Genomic DNA, 25,596 nt, shown 5'->3' with positions numbered 1-25,596 from the left:
CGCGAATCGAAAGCGTCAGCTTATACGCATGCGTAGGGAGGGATTTGGAAGATGGAAACATGAATACGCATGACGTTTTCAATTCGCGCGAACAAATTCACCTCGTGGAAATATATACCCAAAATACTTTACTTTACCCATAATTCTTTGAAAAGTTACCCATAATTTATGTTCACACGCATCAATGCGTTAAGTGTGCATAGACTGGGTTTAAGCTGATCCGAATCATATCTGAGTTATAAACCACGTCTAAGGTGCTCTGTGTGATCGTTTATCTCTCTTATGGCTCCGTCGTGTCTTTAACTCCAATATATACCTTAATTATAACTCTGATATCCGTTGTAGCGTTACATCACGTATGAACGCAGTAGAGCAAATTAAACCGCGTTACTCCAATTGATCGTCTTAAGCGTGGTTCCCACTAGAACGCAACGCAGCGACGTATCGACGCAAAGTGCTGTATTGCGTAATCACAAGTGGGAACCGATGACGCAACATTGCTGCAAACATCGTAGGTTTGATTTCACGCAGGCGGGGGCAAACACAACTATTGGAATGGCATTTGCTTACGTTGCGTAGATTGCGTTACGTTGCGTCGCTAGTGGGAACCACGCTTTAGGCCTAAATATTACATTTTTTTGCATGAAGCTTGCGTTTATTCTGTTGCCAATTAATGTACGGACACAAAGCACGTTTTAACAAATTTATTTGATATTTTAAATGCAACTACTGTGCTACATTAATGTTATACCTAATCGTTAGTGACGTCATGAACAGCGAAGAATAGTAAACAAATATTTAGATAAAAAGAAACGAATAAGTTCAGACATTTTTTTGTATCTTTTTATTTACCTAGGTATATTACGTACTAGATTCAAACTTTGATTTTTATATTTAAATAATTGCACAGTAATTCCGTCGTCATACATACTAAGCTTAAATCCGATTTCAAATGTTTCAGGAATTAAACGGTTTTTCCTCCTACTCAACTTATAGTTGTTTATTTAGGTCGCTATTTAATCAGCATACTGGTTATTTAATTGTTTCGTCTTAAAAGAACCCCTGTATTCTCAAATTCTAATTGGTCGTTTATTTCTCTTCAGTACAGTACGTTGAAAAATGTCCTTCAATAGTAGATTCGTTTTTTCGGTGACATATATTCTTTATTTCATATCGGCGGCATTAAAACAAAAAGTGGGGTTTTAATTATTTAGGTTTTTTCATTCCTTAACTGAAATCACATTATTTTGATTCCCAATTTCAATTTTAATTTAAAATGTAGTAATATAGTATTATAGTATATATATATATATATGCGTGCGTACAACTGAGGACTAGTGCTGTTCCGCCGTACCACGCCGAGAGTGTTAAAGAGTCGCTATCCAATCGAGTTTGAACAATACCATGAAAGCCCCAGTGGTCTAATGGTTAGGGCAACTGCATATCAAGCAGACGGTCCGAGTTCGAGTCTCGGTTGGGGCGACTTTTTCTCATTCTCACAGATTTCCTCATCTTTATCGTTTCAAATTAATTAATTAAATTTCAGTATATCACCGGGCGGTTTAGAATTAATGTTCTTTGCCTCTTGTGTTTATATATATATATATATATATATATATATGTATTTGTTACTATTAGTCTGGTAGTTGAAGGGTTTAACCGGGGAAAAATGGTACAAAAGAAATTTTTACATCATTGGAAACGGAATTTATAATTACATATCCAAAATCGACAAAAATCCATTTTGGGGAACATTTTTAGACGCGTTTTTCTTTTATTTTAAAATTTTGATAAAAATGGCCTACTATAATTAATATGATTGTATATCTTGGCAACTGCTAACTACAGAGGTTTCTATTTGGTCTTAGATTGTTTACAACATACATATTTCTATTTGCTCTAATAACAATGTTTGTCAAAAAATGGCAGGAAAGGTCATTTGAATACAATTGATATGTTACAGTTATACAGGGAGCAGAGCTAGATAGGCAATCTGACCAATCAGAAGCGTGTCGCTTCTGATTGGTCAACTCACCACTTGCGCGTACATCGTTACGTTGCTTGTCCAAGTGGAAACCATAATTATTAAAAATCAATGTATTCATTTTTACTAGATAATTGCCCGCACTTATTTTATTTGAATAGAGGCTTAGTTGAAAAGGATGTTCTGAAATAATCAAGCATTTAAAATAGGCTTAAGCGTGGTTCTCACTAGAACGCAACGCAGGGACATAGTGACGCAAAGTGATGTAATTGCGTAATCACAAGTGGAAACCGACGACGCAAAAGTGCTGCAAACATCGCAGGTTTGATTTCACGCAGGCGGGGGCAAACAAAATTATTGGAAGGGCATTTCTTACGTTTCGTAGATTGCGTTACGTCGCGTCGCTAGTGGGAACTAAGCTTTAAAACTGCTTCATATCCCTGTAACAAGCACGCCACCGGTACATGTCGTCCAACGTCAACTTTAAGATTTTCTAGTTCAACAGTTTATGATCCCCTTTACAACTTCAATCCTTCATCAGTAGACATCAGAAATCCATCAACTGAAAGAAGCCTAGTTTATAGTGACAAGCCAACCAGAAAACAAACAAAATATATACCTGAAACTAGTGTTGAACTGTACTTGTTATGCAAATCACGATTCTGCATTACTTTGGCAAATGCTTCTCTGCGATATATACAGCAATATCATGCAAATTTATTGTCAATTTTTAAACGAGGTGACAAGCGAACATTTAATCATTGGTGATTACGGCTTTTACGCGTATTTAATTAATTAGTGTTTTGATTTAAATGATTCAGTTATTTGTAGATTATGTGAATTTCTCACCTACAACCTTAATGTATAATCTTAATTTAATTTGTTTAGCTTTAGCACATAAAACCAGTTCTTCAAAACAATTTCATTTAACACCATTGAAATTGTTATAATTTGTATTATTATTATTATTAAATATTATTATTTATAATATGTTTAAACATTTATAGGCGTACTCGTATATCGTTTCATATTGGTGTCTCACTTTATTGTATTAATGTTTTGGGGGAGCGTTGTCAATTGCGCGCGCGTGCGTACTAAAAAACAACGGTTCTGCGTGTTTAACCGTCTTTTCTATTTCGTATGATAAGGCCATATATATTTATTGGCATCAAACAAGTTTAAACACATATAAAAGATAATATCACTTTAATTGTTTGAAATTTCCCCAACCAAAACACCTCCCTTCCACAATAATGATCTGCTTAGGCCTAATAGATATTTTATTTTCTTTCTAAAATTCTCCCAAAAATTAATATTCACACTCACAGTGCTTAGGCCTACGGTAACCAAACACGGCACTTTAACCTACTACACGTAGGCTTCGCGTTTGTGTACGAAACGTCCACGGCATGTAACACACATAGACCTAGCCTAGCCCACGTCTATCCATCACAGAGCAAATGTATAAAGAACTATCGAACTGTGAACCAGCTCATTTGTTTTATTTGTCATTTTAATTGTCTGAAAGCCAAAATTACTTTTTCCAGTTTTTAATTTCCTTCAATGGATTCACACTTGTACATGATTTCTCAACAATAACAGATTTGAAATAATTTAAATTAAAAAAATATCTTATAAAACAGTCTCAAGATGGTGATCTATATTATATTTTTAAATAATACCGTAATTTATATTGTATAATAAAACTTAAATGACATATATTAATAATTATTTATTATGAATAGATCAGCTAAAAGTGTTATATCGCATATAAATTGTGGCCATAATTCAAAATTTACATATTAAAAACGGTTGATCCCGAAATGAATTGAAAAAGAGAAAATTGAATACTGTACATAGTAACGCGCGACCTAGCCCGTATGGCGCAACGCAAGTGAATTGACCAATCAACAATTGATCATTGGAACTGTCGCTTGTGATTGGTCAACTCACCTGTATAAGGTTTATCGCGAGGAACGTCATTGCACAATGTACAAACAACAAATCACGTACGTACGCGTTGTGACGTCATTACACAATGCATGATGGGAAGGTTTTGGGAGCAAACGTCACGACGCGTATGTACAAACACCAACTCAAGTACGTACACGTTGTGACGATTACTCCCAAATCCTTCCCACCATGCGTCGCGCACGCTATTTTCGAAAAACATTATTGCGGTACGCTGTTGGTCATCATTTCTCTGAATGTGTCAAAGACTGGCAATATGCTAGATGCTCTGCTTAAATTCCAATAGTTAATAACATTTTTTCTGTTTCTGCTGCCAATCCAATCACTCGGGAAATTCGTCGAAATGAATGATGCTTTAATTAACCGTTGAATGTATCTTGCACGTGGTTTATTTTTGTTTTTGTTATTATTTCCAGCGTAGGCTACATTTGACATCGACATAGTAACTAACTTCAACCTGACACGTATATGATCTAGCCATGTGGAGTTTGATCTAAAGGGCAAAAACGATACAAGATGCTTGTAGATCTTTTGTTTTTTGTTTTCTTTCCCACTAGAATGGAAACTGTTTCGTCACACTCATCTGTCAATGTCACCATACGTATTCTGTGCGTACAACATTCCCATTAAAAAAATTCATTTATCATTAAGATAAGATGAAATATAAATGAATGAACAATTCCATTATAGTTATCATAGGCAGGCATCAATATGACTAGTGATACGGTAAAACGCGGTAAACGAAGCAAAAACACAATCATAGTAATTACCACTTATATATTGCAGATATTGCAGGAAGTGCGATAATTAATTCGTGTCTGTTAGACTATTTTAGTTGCCTTGTTTTGACAATTTTCCATCAGCACATATTTTTTTAATAGCATACACAATCATTGTTATTACTCAATACTCAGGAAAAAAATGTTTTAAAAAAAGAAACCATTACATGATAATTAATTTCATGATACCGATTGATGGACCGACCTGCGGCGGTCTTTTTATTGAAGTCATGACGAATATGAAATATAAAAGTTCTTTCAATTGGATCAATATTCGATATGAGACGCGGCGCGTATTAGATGCGGAAGCATTTGAATTAATGTATTATATACCATCAACACCTTATTGGCATCTCTGACACACGGGCCTACATTTAGAGAAACAGTTTTACCGACATTTTTAAATTACGCTAATTACTTTTCTTTATTTATTTGCTGTTATAATATTAATATTAATCTAGTTCTATTTTTACTCCAAGCTAGTCACGATCAAATGTACCATATAGATCATTAGGAAAAGGCAATTGGCACATGATGGTTTATTTTTATCTGAAGCAGTTGATGATATAAACATATCCGAGCCGTTAATAACACGTTGGGTCATTAAAAACTGACAAGTAGGCCTAACTATAGAAAATTGTGTCACTCATTAGTGCATGCAAACTGGTAGGCCTATTATATCAGCGATCACGTGCAATGCTTTAGGGCTAATGTGTAATGTTATTATTCATCGTGTAATTTCGTTTGTTTATAATTAAGTGATAATTCTTGATGTCATTATGAATTACATAATTTGCAATTGAAATGTACAACATCATCATCACATATTGTAGCCATTAGAAATACATTTTTAATCTTTCATGATTATTATTCGAATCCATTGCGCCATCGACGCGGCCAGAACATTTCCTCCGCGGCAACACTTTTCATGGATGATTGACACGCGATCAATGTTTCTGCGTGGTATGTCCTCGGATAAGCGTTTCTTGTAATAGACCTTGTGTCAAACACTAAAGTAATGTTACGTTAATTTTACACTATTGGTTGGTAACAAAAAATATTCCCCAAACACACCTTCGCATTCTCTCGAAAGTGATGAAGAGAAAGTATCCAGTCAATTATGAGAGAGTAGGCCTACCCACACAATTATGAGAAAGTTACACTCAAGTATTAGAAAGTATGCCTACCCACTCAATTATGAGAAAGTTACCCACTCAATTATGAGAAAGTTACCCACTCAATTATGAGAAAGTTACCCACTCAATTATGAGAAAGTTACCCACTCAATTATGAGAAAGTTACCCACTCAATTATGAGAAAGTTACCCACTCAATTATGAGAAAGTTACCCACTCAATTATAAGAAAGTATGCCTACCCACTCAATTATGAGAAAGTTACCCACTCAATTATGAGAAAGTTACCCACTCAATTATGAGAAAGTTACCCACTCAATTATGAGAAAGTTACCCACTCAATTATGAGAAAGTTACCCACTCAATTATGAGAAAGTTACCCACTCAATTATGAGAAAGTTACCCACTCAATTATGAGAAAGTTACCCACTCAATTATGAGAAAGTTACCCACTCAATTATGAGAAAGTTACCCACTCAATTATGATAGGGTCGTTCCCAATCATTCTCATATCAATTTCAGGTATATTTTTCTACGAAGGATGTTTTTAAATGCCAAAATGCACATGATTTTGGCGTTATTTTGTACGTTAAGCTCTGTCTACACTACCAAACTAGTTTAACAAAAAAAAGTGTGATGTGCCCAAATATGGTAGTGATATTACATCATCATGCCCATATATGGGCACATCACATTTTTTAGCACATCAAGTTTGATAGAGTAGACAGAGCTTTAAAATAGGATATCACTGAGATGATCTGAGTGTTGAATGTACTGATACAGTATGTATATAGAAATAGTTTGCATTGTATCTGACGAAATCGATATAGGCTTACAGCGTGCAGTTATATAAATTATTATTTAAGTCAAACAGAAATTTATTGTGCCTTTATGAATATTTATTTTTCTAACAAAATTTAAAATACGTGTGCAGTTTATATTATGTCACATTAACAATTCCGATTGTATACACTAACGTATCACATCTGACTATATATAGTTTATTAGATAATCAATTCTGGAAATCACCAATGAAAATGTCAATTTCTCCGTTCATCCTAAAAGAAAATCAATTGAAGAAATGTTTAATGTTTTATAAAGTCTTGTAATGCTAGCTTAGCCTAATAAAAATACTAGTTAGAAAAGAATATAGTAGAGTATGGATTCAGGTTTCAAGATTTATTCCTTTTTGATTCCTTTTTTAATTCCTTTTTTTTCCTTTATGGGGTAAACTACCATTTTTATTCGTTCGTCATACATCACAAATATTATAGCCTAGACGTTGTTAATATTTTCTCTTTCTACATTACCCTTTTTAAAACATTGTTTTCTTTAATTTGCTCATAATTATAATAATTAAATATTAAACAAGGCCATATACATGGCTGCAGTCGCGTGCTCAAAACTGAGTCTGTGTTTACCAACCGACCAACCGACCGACATAGTGAGCTGTAGAGTCGCGTTGCATGCGACTAAAAAAATGCATAATAGCTAATTTTCAAACGACAATATCTTTACAGTATAGTATATACATTGGTATATAAAAAATAGCTATATAAACAATCATAATTAAATAGTAAAATGGTATATGATAAATATGTATGTATCTGTATATAAAGCCAGCTCCATTAGCATTTAAGATTTGTTTTTTTTTTAACTTTTGTTGTGTAACATACACTAAATATTTTATAAAAAATTCATACAAATATAATGCTACATTAATTTGGATATTTGAAAAGTAAAAAGTATAAAAAAAACATTTAAATCAAACTTAAGATTTCTTCCTTTTAGACAAAAACAAATAGTCGATAGGCATAAACAACTTGAAAACGAACGATAAAATATCAACAGCACATTAATGGAACAACAAGTGATCAATAACTAGATATAGTCATAATGTGAGATACAGCATCCATTAAGTAAATTGAGTGTCAGTCTGTGAAGATGTTCTTTTTTACAATATTGTATGTTATATTTCGATTCAAGATTGTTGATAATTTGTATAGTATAAAGTATAAAGCTCTGTCTACACTATCGAACTAAAAAAATATGATAGGCCTAACATAAACATTGTAAATGAAATGCTGACCAAGTGATACAAAAACTCTTGGTCCGCATATTATACGTCTATAGCGGGATTATCAAACCTAAGATTTTACAATCGTCCAGGATAATTATGATAATGTCTATGGTATACGTATCGTCGTTCATTATACGGTATTCACAGCCTTGAAGCTAAATCGGAAAAGAAATAATACGAATTTATTTTCAGGAATTACATCAATGTGTTTTGTAAGTTACATTGATCTATACCTCATCTTAATAGATATGAAATAATCGGATAACTATTGAATAATTCACCAGATTCTGTGTGTAATGCTGACTCGTTGATTCTAGAATATGACTTGCAACAGTCAGTTAGAGTCTCTCTAGTGACAGCTGCAGAATCGGGTGAATAATTTAGGCCTAGGCCTAGTTCGCATCTCAATACAACACGTGTGTATTTCTTTCGACACGGATTGTCTTCACCTGCAGTTCTTTACGCAGTGTCCAATCAACCCGAACGAGTAACAGTTATCTACCTGTATTGATTATTATATCATTTGTAATTACTTAAATCTATGCCAACGGCACTACTTAATGAGTGTAGTGCTATAAAGCACACCATAACGATTATCACAACTTTTACAATCGGCGGCGATGTTTGATTCTGTAATGTCCAATTGAACAAATATTCATTCCTTTATCGATTTACTAACCCCTTATTATAGTATGTAGTGAAATTGTATTTTCAGTGAAAAGGAAGATACTTATACAATTTAGAAGATATAAAGGAATTTAGAAAGTAGAATACTATACATTAACTGAGTGTTTGAGATTAAACGTCTTGGCTTTGTTGCCATTTTTCTTTTTTCTTTCCATTATTCATATAAATTCATTTGAAAATTCCGGGCCCTTTTGAATAGATATTTCAGTAGAAACAGAACGTCTTTTTTATGCGTATATTCCCACGTACACGTGATGTGATTCAACCAATCAGAGGTTACGAATGTTTTGAATCACGCGATAGATTCACCTTCGCTTTTAAAGTACCATATTTATACACACAAATATTATTCTAAATAAATATAGAACAATTACGTTAGGCCTATGTACTTTCATGTGTTTCATCAGGGAATAAACTTAACAATCGTTGTAATGAAAATTTAAAAAATAACATTTATTATTTATCTGATGTCGCCGTTTTTTATATCAAAAGTCACCTTGAGCTTGGAACATCATGTACACAATGGTCTATTTGTTGATTAACTTTACATACTTTATGCATTTAAATGTCGTTACAATTGAAAAAAAAAATTAATGTATATATTTTGAATTGTATTTAGGATGCACTTTACCCAGTTGAGATTCTATTGAAACATACAAAATAATAAATTCCATAAATTAAGCGCTCAGAAACTGCTTGAAATACTTTTTGTAAAATCCAGAGAGCGACAGAGGGCGTGCTATTTAATGTTACGGCCCATATTGAAGATACAGAAAACGCGAGATTTTAATCAGCTTTCGTGACGTCCACAATATACTGATTTTATTGAATAATGTCTGTTGGAAATACGGTAGCTATTGAATAAAACAAAAAATCAGGAAAACTTTAGAATGTAGACGTTATCGTGCAAAAACAAACTAGTAATATCTTGCCGGCCAGATGCTTTTCAGAATTTTGCCAACAAACTTGTAATAAAGAAACATAAAAATAAACGTATAAACTAAACTTAGCAAATACTTTGCAATAGATATTAAATTGGCAAGTAACTACTGATATCATAAGTTGTAAACTTAAAAAAATTGCTGAATGTTCCTTTCAAGGAAAAGAGTATTTCAATAAATTATTAAAATGTAAGTAAAAAATTTATTTAAAAAAAGGAGGTAATATGGAATACAAAGTGAATTTACAAGATTTAAAATTTTACTGATGAAGTTGATCAATTAACAAAAATAAAATGAATGAAAATACAGTAATATAATTTTATGGTGATGACATAAAAGATAATAATGTGAATAAAAGTGGTGTTTACGTCACAAAATAGAGAAAAAAAGAAGTAGGCCTATATTTCTAACTAAAATATTTACCGAGGAGATATGCAACAAATAAGGTTGCAGTCATAGTTTATTTTTTAGTAGGCTTTTTAATTGAAAGCTACATTAAAGAATTATGACATATTATGCCAAGAATATTTTGGTGATTAAGTGATAATTCTTTGTATCACATTACGTTCACTTACCTTTACTTATAAATAATCAGGATTGACAAAATGTTGACATATTTCAAGATATTGAAGACGAGTTCATGCCCTTGGCGATTGTGTTGAGCTTTGACAATTATGAGAAGTGACTTTGTCAAGACGTTTAAATCTTTTCAGGAATCCGCTCAAGACGTTAGTATAAAAAGTCTTGTATTCACAGAGTAGAAAAAATAATAAACATGTGTAAAAAAACCTTTGCTATGTATTCAAGCTGATTTCTTCTTTATTGGAGTTAAATACAGTTCTTTAATCGGTATTGATTGTGTTAAGTTTGTACTTCCCCGAAATCTTAAAATACCGGAATGATGGTGTCCAAAAACAGTTCTAGAAGTAGTGGGATGGTGTCCGGCGGGGGATAGTTTCACCATGTGGTTTAAGTTATATTTATGTAAAATCGTTCATTTCATTTCAATGTAAATGTTTTTTATATATTTACAAATGACAATATATTTACTGACTTATACTTACTTAAATTGTTCTGCATTCTAACGTGTGGTGTAAACAATACGTCGAATTTACTTCTAAAATCGGAGTTATCTCAGATATATAACAGATAACACTTATAGGCCTACAATTCTGTTGCAACTCTGATCCAGATCAGCGTAACTTTGTTTATTCACGATGAACTCTTGTACGTGTGAACATAGCTTAAATAGTAATACTAACTAAATATGGTAGGCCTACAATATTGCAGTGCAATATGTGATGTCAATCCAACACGTACACGACATATTCAAATAAAAATGTACTGTCATGAGGAAATTGAAGAGAGTACAAAAGTTTAAGCTTTGCTTAAAAGAAAAACAAATACTAAGCTTTATTCATTAAGCATTGGGGCTTTGAAAAACACTATTCTTACGGTTACTGTAAGATCGGATTGAAGACAAATCAATTGTATCAAGACACTATGACTGTAAAGCAAATGAATCCGGTAATTGAAGACATTATTTTATTATAATTTTATCATTGCATAACATTATAAATTATTCATATTTCAGGAAATACATAAAATATAATCACAATAACTATTATGCTTAGTATAAATTGCGTATAATGTCATGATTACCTCATTAAAAGTACATATGAATTTATTTCATAGTTAATTGTGCGCATAGATTATTGAAACAATTTGGGCCAAATTATCTTTAAAGATGTATTGCCCCCTGAAAAATTTTATTTTTACAAATTTTTTGTTGTTGAATATGCCTTTTTAATGTCACATAATTGAATCGAAAACAAATTTATTTACCTGAAAAAACTGTAATTTAAACCAAAAAATAGTCAAATTGCATGCCAGCCAATGGGTTTTTGGTTGAATTTGACCATTTATTTGTCATTTTATATGAGAAAACATTATTTTAACGGAAGGGATTAACGTTATTAAAACCACAAAATAACCTATTCAAAGTCTGATTTAATAAATCTTCATTTTTCATGTTTTTGGGGGACAATACATCTTTAAATATACAGTTCTGTTTATAATTCCCTGACATATGACTACTGTAGTTATATGTAAACTGTGCTATCTAGCATATAAGTGTTATACTTTATTTCTGAGTGATTTGGCCAATGTAGATTAAGAGTATTCAGAAAGCATTTCAATCCAATGCGCATGGCTTGAAAACCTTTTAGGAACCATAATAACTATTATTGTAAGATTATAATGAAGTAACAAAATACTTATTTTTGTACAACTATTTTAAAAAGAGTAATAAACCTTGACATTTTGTGTAAAATAACAATTAATTAAATTTAAAAATAACTATACAGCTGGTTTTTACTCACTCGTGAAAACGTTAATACTTATTATTATTTTTTGTATTATGCATGTTCCGTAAACTAACTGGCAATAAATTTGAACGAGCAGCTTAAGCATCCGATACACCATATGAACTCTATTATTTATGGTTTGCGTGTTTGATGCAACACAATTATATACCCTGTCCCACAATCCTCTCGTTTTGCAATCCGTGGAATATTATATTAAGTACTTTATACGACGCATAAGCTCTTCATAGATTTCTATATAGTGATAGACATTTGTTTTGTACAGTTGTTGACATTACTTTGATGTTTTTGTTTCCTTTCGTTTCGATATGGATGTAATAAAGAAATTAATAATACTACATAATATTTTATCTAATTTCTAAATTATTATTCTGAATGTATTATAATAATAACTTTATTCACAATTTTAGATCAAATTAAAAGTATACATAAATAATTACATTTTGAATATTAAATGCAAAGTACATACAAAAATTAGTTGTAAATCATAAATATCATATAATACAGTAGATTAATAAATGAAGCCAACGTTGTTATTGACTGTCCAAACTTTCTATTTTCATTGAAAGATTTTTTTTATTGATAGTTATAGGTATTTTCAAAATCGGATTACCAACTAGGTTACTTTAAAATACAAATTCGCATTTAATCTTTATAGTAAGTGGTACGAGAGAAACTACTCAATAGCATAAGAGGAATGCTGGGCTAATTATAATAATTACAGATGAGATTGCCAATTGATCAAGGCTGCTAATTGTATCTTCGTTTCTGGACATGACAGATAAAGTTTACCATGGAAAATGTTTATTAATTAGAAAATACAACATTATAAGTCATCCTTGAATGTTGACAGTATGTCTACTCTTGCATTCAAACAAGGATGACAATTAATTTCTCTCACTTTACTTTCGCATTTTCTCTCACTTACTTCCAATTCACTCTTTCTCACGTTAACCCACTTCTTCCTAGTTTAATTCTCACCAATTCGTTCTCAGTAAACCAGCTTCCCATGTCATGTTATCAAGTCTTTCTCAATTCACCTCACTTCATTCTCATCTAACTTCAGTGTTCCTCAATTTAAATTCTTTCATAGAAAGAGACTTGAATAATTGAGATGAGAAAGGTTGGATTGGTTATGCGGTGTGAGGAAATTTGAATGATTAAAACAGCTAACAGCTGTAGGAAGGAAGATGTTATGGACAAGACACAAAATGGAGGCCATCGCTGTAGGCCTACATAGTCAAAATAATATGTAGATTTAAATACTAATGGATATGAGCAACAACCGGGGTAGTTTACATAAGATATACAGTTAGGGGGGAAATGGCAAAATCAGCACTGTGGTCATGTTACAAGAGTTGTCAAAACAATCACCATAGATTACCTAGAAAGTAGGAAGTCTGTTGCCATTTTCCCCTGACTGTATAAGGAACTTCACACTCAATAGCATTGATGCCACGCAGGTGCTTCCTCAAACTAGTCAAATGAAATGTGTAAAGTTTAAGCAAGACAGTTATTGATTATTCAACTTAAGCGTTTCAATTTATTGACATAGAAGTGAAGATATGTTTAAACTTAAAGCATGTGTTTTCGGACGGAATTTGTCACAGAACATCCGGGCACCCCAGTAACGGAGGTTTAATTCAATGTTCAGCATACTTTGTCATTACTAGGGTTATATTTAAACGATACTTCCTCTATTCATCCGTCGATACAACATAGACAATTGCCCAAGGCTATACATTTTGGTACTTATGGTGAATCAAACCTTTATATAGAATTTGTTATGTTAAAATTAGCAATGATCGACTGAAGATGAAGTAAAAATTCCAACCTGCAGGCTTTTTAAAGTATTCACAGCGGCTTCCTCTTTACCTGCTTTAAACATTATAAGGCCATTACTAAAATAAGACGTTATTTACCGCTCCATTAATTAATAAGTACATGCTTAATCAATAAATACGTTCAAATGCAACAATTATTTGCAACGGTGTAAGACTGTGTCTCTGCAGGGTAGAGTAAAATTACACAATCACATTTATCTCGTTAAACAATTACTGTGAATGCTAATTCCTTTCATAACTTTGTTTTATCAATAAAATGTGTATGTACTGAACGTTTGTTCTTTTTAATTCATCTTTCAGATTTATCAAGAATTGTATAGAAGTATTATGTAAACATTTTTAACACTTTGGATGAAAGTTCAACAACTTGTAATGTCCGACTACGATACATTCTACAACGTTTCAGAGACGGGGCCCAGTGTCGTATCGCAATACGTACGCCTGGGCGTTCTTGGAACGTTGTTTTTAATCTCAAATTTAGGAAACATTGCCACTATTGTCATCACGACGCGATATAGACACCGGAAATCCGCCATGTTGACGTTGATTAAACATCTGTCAATCGCAGACCTCATAATTACGTATATTTTGATATTACCGTTTATGGTGTGGATTGGTACGGTGAGATGGATTGGTGGTGATGTATTTTGTCGCCTTTTCCGTTTTTCGTGGACGTTTTCTCTGTACTTGTCGTCTTTTATCACAGTGGCGATCAGTCTGGACCGCTGTTTTGCCATTATTTTCCCGATTACGCATAACCAAGGTCTTTGTGGTACACATCGTGTTATGACTATGATCGTTTCATCGTACGTCGCTAGTATTATTTTGAGCATTCCACAGGTACAGTTTAACAACTTAAAGATGTATTGACCCCCAAAAACATGAAAAATGAAGATTAATTATATCAGACGTTGAATAGGTCATTTTGTATTTTTAATAAAGTTAATCACTTCCATAGAAAAAAACCAAAAAAAAAAATCTTTTCACTTATAAAATAACATAATAAATGGTTAAATTCAACCAAACATCCATTGGCTGGCAGCCAATTTTACCATTTTTGCTTTAAATTACCGTTTTTTCAGGTGAATACATTTTGTTTAGATCCAATTTTTGGTCAAAGTGAATAACTATTATGTGACATCATTAAAATGGCATATTCAACAAACAAAATACAAAATTATTTTTGAGGGGGACAATACATCTTTAATATTCTTATCACAGTTATTCTATTTCTTTGCATATTGTAAATGATCGTATTCAAAATGGTTTGCCTTTTTTAGAAAGAACTGTATGTTACAAATAATAGTATTGATATTCCCAAATATGGTTTTGATATGACATCATCATGTCCATATATGGGTACATCACATTTTGTTGTCAAATAAAGTTTATGTAGACAGAGCTTAACAAACGTGATTACTAAGTTTCTTTATCTTCTTACAGTTGTTTCTATTTCGTACTTACACGTTCGAACCTGGTTGGGACCAATGTGTTGATAATTCCGACTTTATACCAATGGTCTACTTTCAAGTGTATTCAGTACTCGCACTCTGTATCCAGTTCTTTATTCCATTTTCGATCATATGTTTTTCATATTTGGCCATATTGCTAAAAATTTATACCATTTCCACACAAACAGGTAAGGATTTTGTTGATATTTTTATTGCATTTTACTCTGTTTACTTTCATATATTCTCACTCTGTATCCAGTTCTTTATTCTATTGTCGATCATTTGTTTGGCCAGTTGCTAAACATTTATACCATTTCTACACAAACAAGTATGTTTTGATTACATGGGTATGTTTATTGCTTCTTTCTTTATTTCCATTCACAAAACATAAAAACATACATAAATAATCATTACAAACCAAAAGAATGGAAAGGGGAAATCTCGGAAGCATAGCTTATACAAGTAGAAACCTCTGTTACAAAACAGGAGGTGACTGTCATATATTCTATAGGGCCTACTGTCTGTTTAAATTGATTGGCCTACTGTTGCCTACCTCATTTAAAGATATTAGATCAATGAGTGTCATTAAATTGAATTTGGATCACACTCACAAAACAACAAATCCATAAAGTACTATATTTGTTATAGGTTAACAACATTGATTTATGCTACCATTTTGAAACAAATGAATCGCAGCATACATTTTCAACTTCAAGAAATCCATTTAATACAATCAAATCAATCAAAATAATATTTATTTTTGTGTAATAACTAATGGTGACGTCACCCACAAGAAAGCAAATGCTTGTGTCAGGGACGCCAAAACAAAAGAAATGAAATTAAAAATCCGATAATCGGAACAATTTATATATTTTGAAAATATATAAATTGTTCCGATTATCGGATTTTTAATTTTGTTTATATAAAACATATTATTAAATAATACAAAACAACCAGCCATAAGTCGCGTGCTCTCAGAAAAAAATGAACTTTAAAAAAGTAATGTACTTTAAAACTTTTCTGTACATCAAAACAGTTCAAAAAGTACAGAAAACCGATAAAACGCATAGTGATACCGGACCGACAGACAGACCGACAGACCGACATAGTGAACTATTGAGTCGCGTCCACGCGACTAAAAACAGAGGCGGATCGAAAATCAGGAGATGGAGGTGACACTTAACAATATTTGTTTTGCTTTAAATTTCGTTAATAGTTGTAGTATATAAAGCATTCGCTCTTGGAACTGGGAATGGGCATTCTCGAAAATGACACTTTTTATAAAGAAACTCCCATGCGGTTATGTAATGCAGCATGCAGTTTTAATTTGAATAGTAATCGGTTTTATTAAACCAAAATCAATGAAAAAACATTTTATGAACACATTGCCAATGCTCGACGCTTTTTTTATTTTATTATTAAACTTGATCTTATAAGAATGTAATAACAAAAATGTAATATATTTATAGACATGTCAATGAGTGTTTATTTTAATTGGCTACATGATTCAGTTTTGATACGCATTATGAATTATTATTCAAAGAACCGCATATTAACCATCAATAAAAGACTTGATATGCAGAAAGATACAGTATAATTCTGCTGATTGTGTCAAACTGAAATACTTGCACCTTTAATTAAAGATGGTGAATCTAATCAATTTAGGGTGATGTTTAGTTCTGCTTTACACACTGACGTCATATCAAGATATATTATAGAAAGAATACGGACCAAAATACATGGCACCCTCAACAAAATCCCTATAGTTTACCCTCATAACGAACATCCTTACTATAGAAAGTAGATAACATTAGCGCCCTTAACCTCATAGTGGACAGAAAAATCCTATAATGCACAAATAATGTCCTAAAAATGGACAGATTTCACCAACCGCCTACTGTATCTAAAGACTACTTGCTCTATTTATTACCAGCTCGTATTTTTTAGATTAGAATATGTAGATGAAAATTAGTCGGAAAATATCAAAATTCACAAATATTCTAAAGGCCAACTCAGACAGCGTCGTACGACAAGGCTCGACGAGTCGTCTCGTCGGGAGAAAATTAAAAAATCTTAATGTTCTCCCGCGACGACCTACGCCCGACGCTATTTCAAGACTCGTCTCGTTGGGATTCAGCCCAGAGGAGCACGATTCAAGACGTTTCGTCAGGCCTCATTGTACGACGCTGTCTGAGTTGGTTTTAACAGGCCAGGCCTAATTGATCTTTGGTCGATTTACATCATGATGATAGGTGCTACCAAAGATTACTTTAGTGTACATTATTATCGTCTTAATGAGTACCGGTAATTTCAATCGATTTCATAATTAAATATTGATTTCAATCACTTATGAAAATCTTATGTGATTGTTTAACCAAATTCGTTAATGTCGTGGCAGTCAATATTATTTAGTGGCTTTTATGTGGTAAAGTCTTGTGGCAGTATTCAGAAATGAAAACAGCCCGAAATCCCTAGCATTCGCCTATTACATAACGTCCAGGCCAAAGTTAACGTAATGTTTATTATAGTAATGCTTGGCTCTCACTTCACATCACATCAACGCAATTGAGTTGACCAATCACAAGAGACAGTTTGAAAAGATTCATCGGATGGTGATTGGTCAAATTACTTTCGGTTTGTTCCCTAGCCACGCAATTAAACTTTTGTGATTGGTCAAGTACGTCTTAGCGAGAACCAAGCTTTAGGCCTAGCCTTCCGTTACCGACTGGGGCTACGGACCTAATAATTCAACATTACATTATTCTACTGTTGTTTTATATCAATCTTACACTGGTGGGTTTTGCTAGTATATTTTACATTTTGCTTGTTATTTTTCTAGGTTTGATTAATAGAAATGAGGATCAGAATCGGTCAAGATTATTATCACGTGCAAAACACCGAACGCAATGGATCGCCGTGGCAATAGTGTTAGTTTTCCTTTTAAATTGGTTACCGTACGCCATTATTAGTTTGCATTACCTATTTGATGACGTCATCACAGATACGGATAATCACCTTTTTCATGCGTCAACGATTTTCGGGTTGTCTAACTCGTGTTTTAATCCGGTCGTGTACGGCCTGAGTAGTCTTGGAAAAAGAAAGGTGATGCGTAAAGCTACTAACTCATGTCATTCCAGAAGCTACACATACGTTCGTCAAAATGATCGGAAGATCAGCAGCTCTTTGACTAACGACACTAATCATTCACCTATCACAGAAACGCAGAACTATGTTATTCTCGATGACAAATGTGTAAAGTATCGCTGTAAAAATGATGAATGAAACTAACTCTGATGTGCAATATCTGTTATTCTTGATTTAAAGATTGTCATCGTTCATTTCAAACATTGTTATTTTGTATTGGATTCAAAATAGTTTTATTAAAATACAGAGAACCAAACAAAACACAATCCAGGAAAATGCTTACTACACTGGATGGGATATTTTGTTTTCTGAGAGTGATGTTTGTTCAAGTAGTAGGCCTAGTCACCCGTTGTATTGGTGAGGTTACGAGGACAACTAATTAGTCAGGGTTCCAGACGGAGTTTTGACTTAATATTAGTAAAAAGAAAATTGTTTTGGTGTTTTGAGCTTGTGCAGACAAACATCGAAAAGCTTCGAAATAGCTACAGACTTAAGCCTGGTTCTCACTAACGACGCAACGTGACGCAATCTACGCAAGAAAATGCTCGTCCACTCATTGTACTTTCCCCCGCCTGTGTAAAATCAAACCTGCGATGTTTGCAGCACTGTTGCGTCGTCGGTTCCCACTTGTGATTAGGCAATACAGCACTTTACGTCAATACGTCACAGCGTTGCGTCCTAGTGGGAACCACCCTTTAGTGGGACAAGTGTAACAAGGAATAAATGCTGAAGTCTTTGAAGATTTTTCTTTATCCGAGTGCAGTCTCTTATATGTAACTGTCAGTTGCACAGAATGTCAGAAAGATTGCAGATTTATCATAGCATCTCTTTTGGTTTAATTGGACAAATTGCTGTTTTGCGCGTGTGACGTCAAAGCACCCGTAAGTGTCACAAGTGTAAACGTGGGTTGATTAAGACAAATCCGGATGCCTCACGTTGGACACGCTGGTCGTGTGCTAAATTGCCGGCGGCCTGATCAATAATACAAACATGTTTTGCAAGGTGTCATATGAACGTTTTGTTGTCAGTTATCTTAATTTCAAACGTTTGTATGAAACGTCATTATCATTCTAACTTGAAACATAGTATAGTAACTTAATAAAGCTATTTAAGATGTAACAATTTATACATTTCAATAATGTAAATACTAAAAATTAACTAATTTACTAAACGAAATGCTTTATCTATTCTATTTATGAATATTTCTTATTATTATTCTTATATATTATAGTTTTAAAGTGTCCTAAATTTTCCTCAATCGGATGAGAGCTTTGTAAATTTAGATTACAATTTTAATATTCGGTAATAAGTCAACCTTACAGTCTTGTGACGTCACTTGTAAATATACTAGGCCCTTATATATTATTTGTTTCAGCCTATGGCATTCATTGTCGTAATTTATTGTAACTTGTATATAGTAATGCAACGAGAAAACGAATACCGAATGATTTTTTTTTCGTTGTTAGTTCTTGCTTCAATAGATAAACAAAAAACTACGTATCAAAATCTTAAACTCTGTCTACACTATCAAGCTAGTTTGATGTAACCAAATATGGTAGTGATATGTCCAAATATGGTATTGATATGACATTTTATCATGTCCATATATGGACACATCACATTTTTTGCCACATACAGTTTGATAGTGTAACAGAGCTTTACATGTACGTTTCATTTGATTTCTTTTTGGGTAAAATGATAATTTAATATTTGATAATGTACACATTAATATTGATGATGTGATAATTACATAACATTACATTCTTATGTGCTAGATTAAAGATTATCGAGTCACGATTGTTGCTGACTGTCATTGATTTGTTTTTAATAAATCAATTTTAAAGTAAATCGAATTACTTGTAACTTTTTGCTACAAAGGTATTCGTTTCACTTGGTGTGTGAAAAATAAAGTACCTATTAAAATTGAATACGTGAGACAGACTTTATCGTTCTCGCGTTAAAAATCAAATAAAGAGTAGCTGCGCACATCTTAAGCATTGTCTACACTATTACATTTTATGTGATGTGCCCTTATATGGACATGATGATGTCATATTACTACCATATTTGGGCATATCACTACCATATTTAGGCACATCATACTTTTTTTTCTGTGAAACTAGTTTGATAAGTTAGTGTAGACAGAGCTTTAAAACTCTGTCTTATTTATTTATTACTAGTTTTGTACTCAACAAAAAAAGACAGATTTTCTTTCATAAATAAGAACAACAGAATTACCTTCCACAAATCAAAAATAATGATAAAGAGTCCAGTTCGTATATGTTTTCACTCTCTTAAACTTTTCTAAAGAACTCTATCTCTTGCTATATATCTTCTATCAAGCTCTGTCCACACTATTAAACTAGTTTGAAAAAAAATGTGATGTGCTCAAATATGGTATAGTGACATGCTTAAATACGGTGATATGCTTAAGTATGGTAGTGATATGACATCATGTCCATATATGGGCACATTTTTTGTCACATAAAGTTTGATATTCAATAGAAGCCACATGAATATATTATTATTGGTAATGTATGCTATAAATATAATATTTTAACGTTTGATTCATCTTAGTGAGTTAGTGAAGAAAGTATGACAGTAGACTGGATTTAATACAACATGAGCATGTTGTGGTGTTGAAACATGATTTGACGTGACATAATAAATAAAATACTTTTACAGTTTACAATATTAAGACATTAATGTTTGCAACGTATCCACTTAATGACAGATATATTAGACTATAACATTGAATATAATGTTGAATAAATGACACCAGGCCTACATGTTGTCTACGTAGATGTCTCTAAAAGTGGATCATTACAAATACTTATAGCGCCACCAAACATCTTCAACCACAGAAATAGCTTTAGATTTACGGTGGATATACAAAATGAATGACTGCGCCTTCGGCTAAGGACCGCCTACGCTCATAGGGCGTGTGTGTACACCACTGTATCAGCACAATTAAAATCGTTTCTATTCAAGTCATTGGGTAGGCCTAAGTGTGTTGATTCATCAAGATACCTGCATTCCGGGGAGGGGAGTAGGGTAATTTAATGTTTAATTTTAACGTCAAAATATCTCACATCAAAACACAACAATATCCAAAGATTAATTTTAATAACTTTTAAACCAATTATCCTGGGTCAAATTGTACTGGATTATTTGGTGATTAATCAATGTTGAAGTTTTAAAAATATGATACCTAGGCTTTCTAAGCCTACTGCTTTATTTTCGTAAATATCTGCAAACATTTCTTTCCTTTAGGTGAATCCATCCGGAGCCTTCTTACCATCAAATTAATTGAATTAAATTATGGCATACCACAATTTCGCTTATTGAAAGGACGTTGTGGAGATTTGTAAGGCTTGATAGAATGAATTCAAACAATAAGGTTATCTTTTATGCAATATATAGTGTTGCTTTTTCATTCAAACCAGCCTAGCGTTTACATCACAGTCCTTTCCTTTTGTGTTGTCACGACTCACTGATTTGGAAAGTGTGTAAAAGAACTTCGGTACGAGTTTTACAAGCAAAATGTAGTTGTGAACGGCGAGGTTATTTTTGGTGAAAATTATACATTTGGATTGAGTTGAGTGTGTTCTAAACATATTGGTAGCTGGGGTAAGTCATTCTTAATACGCCAATGTATTATACATTTTGTATACAGTATTTTACTAATATAGGTAGATTGCAAACAGATATTTACCAGCTGAACCTCGGTACCGTATCTATACTTTTCCTAGTAATAGTAGTGTCATAGAAACATTTCAGGATGACTCTACCTAATCATAAATTTAGCCAAGCCATCATAACCAGACTTTTGCATATAATACAGATATATAGAGCGCATTCGCCACCAAAGGTGCTTTTTAATGCATATAGTATATCTACGGTTTATGATACTGGACAAATAATGTTTGATGTGTCTCGTCTGTAATCTGATGTAAAAAGAGAAACGTCGTAGTAAATGACGTTATATCATCACTGATATGGTTGCATTTGATAACCTAGGCGTACTGGAGCACCACTGGAGGTATAACCAGATTTATGTATATCTGCCTTAATTCTACTAATTTGTTGTGTTACATAGCAGTATAGGGACAATAAATCTTTAAGCCTACTGCTATCTTCATTCCGTTCATACTTTACAAAGATGGAATTTTTTAAAAAGCACGACATAATTAATTCGGCAATACCAATAGATTTTTTAAAAGGTTTGATTTTGGTTTCGTTTGAAATCATTGATCTGGAACTTCTATAGCAATCTGTATTTAGTTATAAATAGATTATTTATTCCAGCAGACTTATTAGTAGGCCTATATAAAAAGTATATTGTAGTTAACCTTGGAGTTATCCACTTGTATGGGAAGAGAATACACTAAACCCACTCACAAACTATAATGCCGAAATACTTGTATAGGCGGTAGATAAATAGAAATATGCGAAAGTGTAGTCAAACTCAAACGCGAACTTTTCCGTTCGATAGGCACCTACAATCTAATTACAAAAGTCAATGTAACTGGATACCAATTCAATTCACTCTTAACATGATTGGTCAAATTGCTTGCGTTGCGTCGTAGTGAGAATATTTCGCCTATTAATTTTGCAAATATGTTTTGTTTTACGCCAACGTATTTTTTTTAATACGTCTGACTTTGTAAAAAATATTTTAATATATTTTTAAACAAATAAAACGATCATCACTTGTGTATACGTTTACTTTACCTCCATTTTAATCTAGTTAAAATAACTGACCATTTCCTTACGCAGCTCTTTTATTATCATAACATTGTGTGAATAGTAACACCACTTGATTTAAAAAAAATCTTATTTTTTGAATAAATATTTGTCCTTAACTATTGTTTCTTTAATTTCTTTTTTTTGTGTGTATATACGTTTACTTTAACTAAACATTTCAATTCCTATTATTTACTGTATAAACAATTTGTTTCTAATGAAATACATGTTTATGTTGTTTAGTATAATATTTGTTTTGACAAGTTTCTGCAATCCTCAGTTTATTTTAAAATCTTTTGACGTTTTTAGGAAGTTTTCAATTTACGACTTCCTAGGATCAAACACGTCATTTGTTCAAGTCGTCGTTCAAGTCTGTAAAATATATTTTGCTTTATCGCAACAACCGGTCGCGACCGTACAATCACCCTAAAAATCAAATCAAATATGATGTCTGTAAAGCGTGGTTCCCACTAGAGACGAACGCAATGTATAAGCGCAACGTAAGCGATTTGACCCAATCCGAACTTTCGCTTGTGATTGGTCAACTCGATTGCGTTGAGTCTACGTCCTTGTTTTATAGTAGAATCCAGGGGTCGTCACCTGCACCCTATAGAATCGACGAATTTGGGTCTGATCTGATGACGTCATAGGTCTCATGTCTTAGGTCATCACACAATCGAAAGCTCCTATATTCTTACTGTTTTATAATGGTATATGACAACATAATTACCTATTATTGGTGAGTGAGTAGCCGAGCGGTAAAGACAGTTCATAGCTTTGGCAAGGGTTTGATGGGGTTCTGGTGATAAAGAGTATATAAACCGTAAAGGTCCCCGACTGTTCACAAAATACTCGTGTACAATTTAAAGAACCAGTAGGGCCTAAGATGTGAGAATAGGTTATCTTCCCGCTATACTATGCTCACATAGCTTGTTGTAGACAGACGCGAGAGCCCTAGAATTGGCAATACTGACACGTCGTGATACTTAAGCCTGTTTTCCTGTCGACGTTATCGTCGTTGATCGTTAACAGTTCAACGACGATCGTTTTCAAGTTAAAATGATAACGGTAGCGAATACCTTTTCCTGTAAATCGTTAACATTTCAATTTTTACGTAGAAGATTGCCGATTATTGTTAACGATAGCATCGAATAACGTCGAAAACAGGCTTTAGGGGAGACGCATGTAGTTTTAACTCTTTTTAAAACAATTCAGCGCCATGAACAATTATCGTTGGCGCTATACAAATTGGAAATTATTCTTTATTGTTTAAGAAATCGTTCTGGCAGTATTTCCATAATTGTATAACGAACTTATTTCAATCCAATTTTTGAAGAACAAGATTTACCTTTTCTGATTTCCCCACAGACATTGATCGATTGTCTTAATTCATCATAATGGGTGTTTGCTCATCATTGATTGATATTAATCATTGCAAAGATAATATTTTATATTGATTTTGGCACGCAATAAAATATATTAAAGTTGAAGAGTGTATCAAAGGACATATTAAATATAAAACTAACAAATTCACGTTTATTGGTTATTGTAAGCAAGAAAGATTACTCAATTTTATTTACATTTTAAATAACAATTGTTTTTGTGTGTTTTTACCCCTTTTCTGCTTACGTAAAGTTCGAGTCATCCCAGATCCCTGGACAGCATTGAAAGAATAACATAGTAGAATATCAAATTAATTTTAAACAATGTTAATATATGTTTTGGTATCATATAGTTTCGATGCATTAAATACACTAATTTTGATAGCTAAAAGATTTATATTCAACTGTAACATTTCAGAAGACCCATTGTATTTTAACAAATTTAAAATCATATTTTAAAGAAACATTGAAAGTGCTGAACATTATTACCCCAGTCATTATTTTGGATCAAACACCTATGGAAACATACTCCCATAAAAAAAAAAGAATATCAAATTGAAGATCGTATCAAAGGGCATATTATAACACTAACAGAAGTAAAACAAACCCCCATTTTCGGCCTTATCGGCTATCATTATTTTTTATATTACTCGACATGAGTTGATGGCGACAACCTACCATCTGCCTACTGATGATGGCCTAGGGACTCACGTGGGAAAATGGAACGACCAAAGCACAAAGATAATTTATATTCTGTCCGCCGAGGCAGAATGAATAGAGAAATTGGCAGCAGACTGCATCTAATATCAACTAGGTATAATTCCTCCGAAGCAGAATAATTTGTCTGCAATTTAGATTGTTAATATAAGGTACGACACGTCAATATGTCATAAAGGAGACCATTAAGTGATTTACAAAATATGAATACAATTTAAAGTAATAATATCGGGTATATTCAGTATTCAAAACACAACAATTTGGTGAGTTGATTATTATACAAAAATACATTGTTTATCAATGAAGGTAACTTTAGTTCAACTTTGACCTTCTGGAAAAGTTTCAAAATTGC

General features: G+C 32.8%; 2 protein-coding genes across 2 annotated transcripts in view; one reads left to right on the top strand and one right to left on the bottom strand.

The window, feature by feature from the left end:
- Window positions 1-20,171, bottom strand: part of LOC144854298 (uncharacterized) — a 123,198-nt gene extending 103,027 nt beyond the window's left edge. Inside the window, exon 1 of the mRNA XM_078712238.1 lies at window positions 20,160-20,171. The gene's annotated coding sequence lies outside the window, so the exon portion shown is untranslated. The remainder of the gene's footprint in view (window positions 1-20,159) is intronic.
- Window positions 14,111-20,182, top strand: LOC144854326 (gonadotropin-releasing hormone receptor-like). The gene is made up of 3 exons (XM_078712272.1): window positions 14,111-14,644; window positions 15,248-15,443; window positions 18,095-20,182. The coding sequence occupies exons 1-3, from the start codon at window positions 14,156-14,158 to the stop codon at window positions 18,535-18,537; spliced, it is 1,128 nt and encodes a 375-aa protein (XP_078568398.1). The 5' UTR covers window positions 14,111-14,155; the 3' UTR covers window positions 18,538-20,182.
- The last annotated feature ends 5,414 nt before the right edge of the window (window positions 20,183-25,596 follow it).

Source organism: Antedon bifida, chromosome 10 (genome assembly GCF_963402885.1).
Source record: "Antedon bifida chromosome 10, ecAntBifi1.1, whole genome shotgun sequence".
Classification (NCBI taxonomy): Eukaryota; Metazoa; Echinodermata; class Crinoidea; order Comatulida; family Antedonidae; genus Antedon; species Antedon bifida.
Note: the sequence above shows the minus strand (reverse complement) of the source record. Positions and strands in the feature narration are given on the sequence as shown.

Coding starts and splice junctions, on each gene's coding strand:
- LOC144854326 (XM_078712272.1), top strand. CDS start 14,156: ATGAAAGTTCAACAACTTGTAATGTCCGACTACGATACATTCTACAAC. Junction 14,645..15,247: donor TTATTTTGAGCATTCCACAG/GTACAGTTTAAC, acceptor ATCTTCTTACAG/TTGTTTCTATTTCGTACTTA. Junction 15,444..18,094: donor TACCATTTCCACACAAACAG/GTAAGGATTTTG, acceptor TTATTTTTCTAG/GTTTGATTAATAGAAATGAG.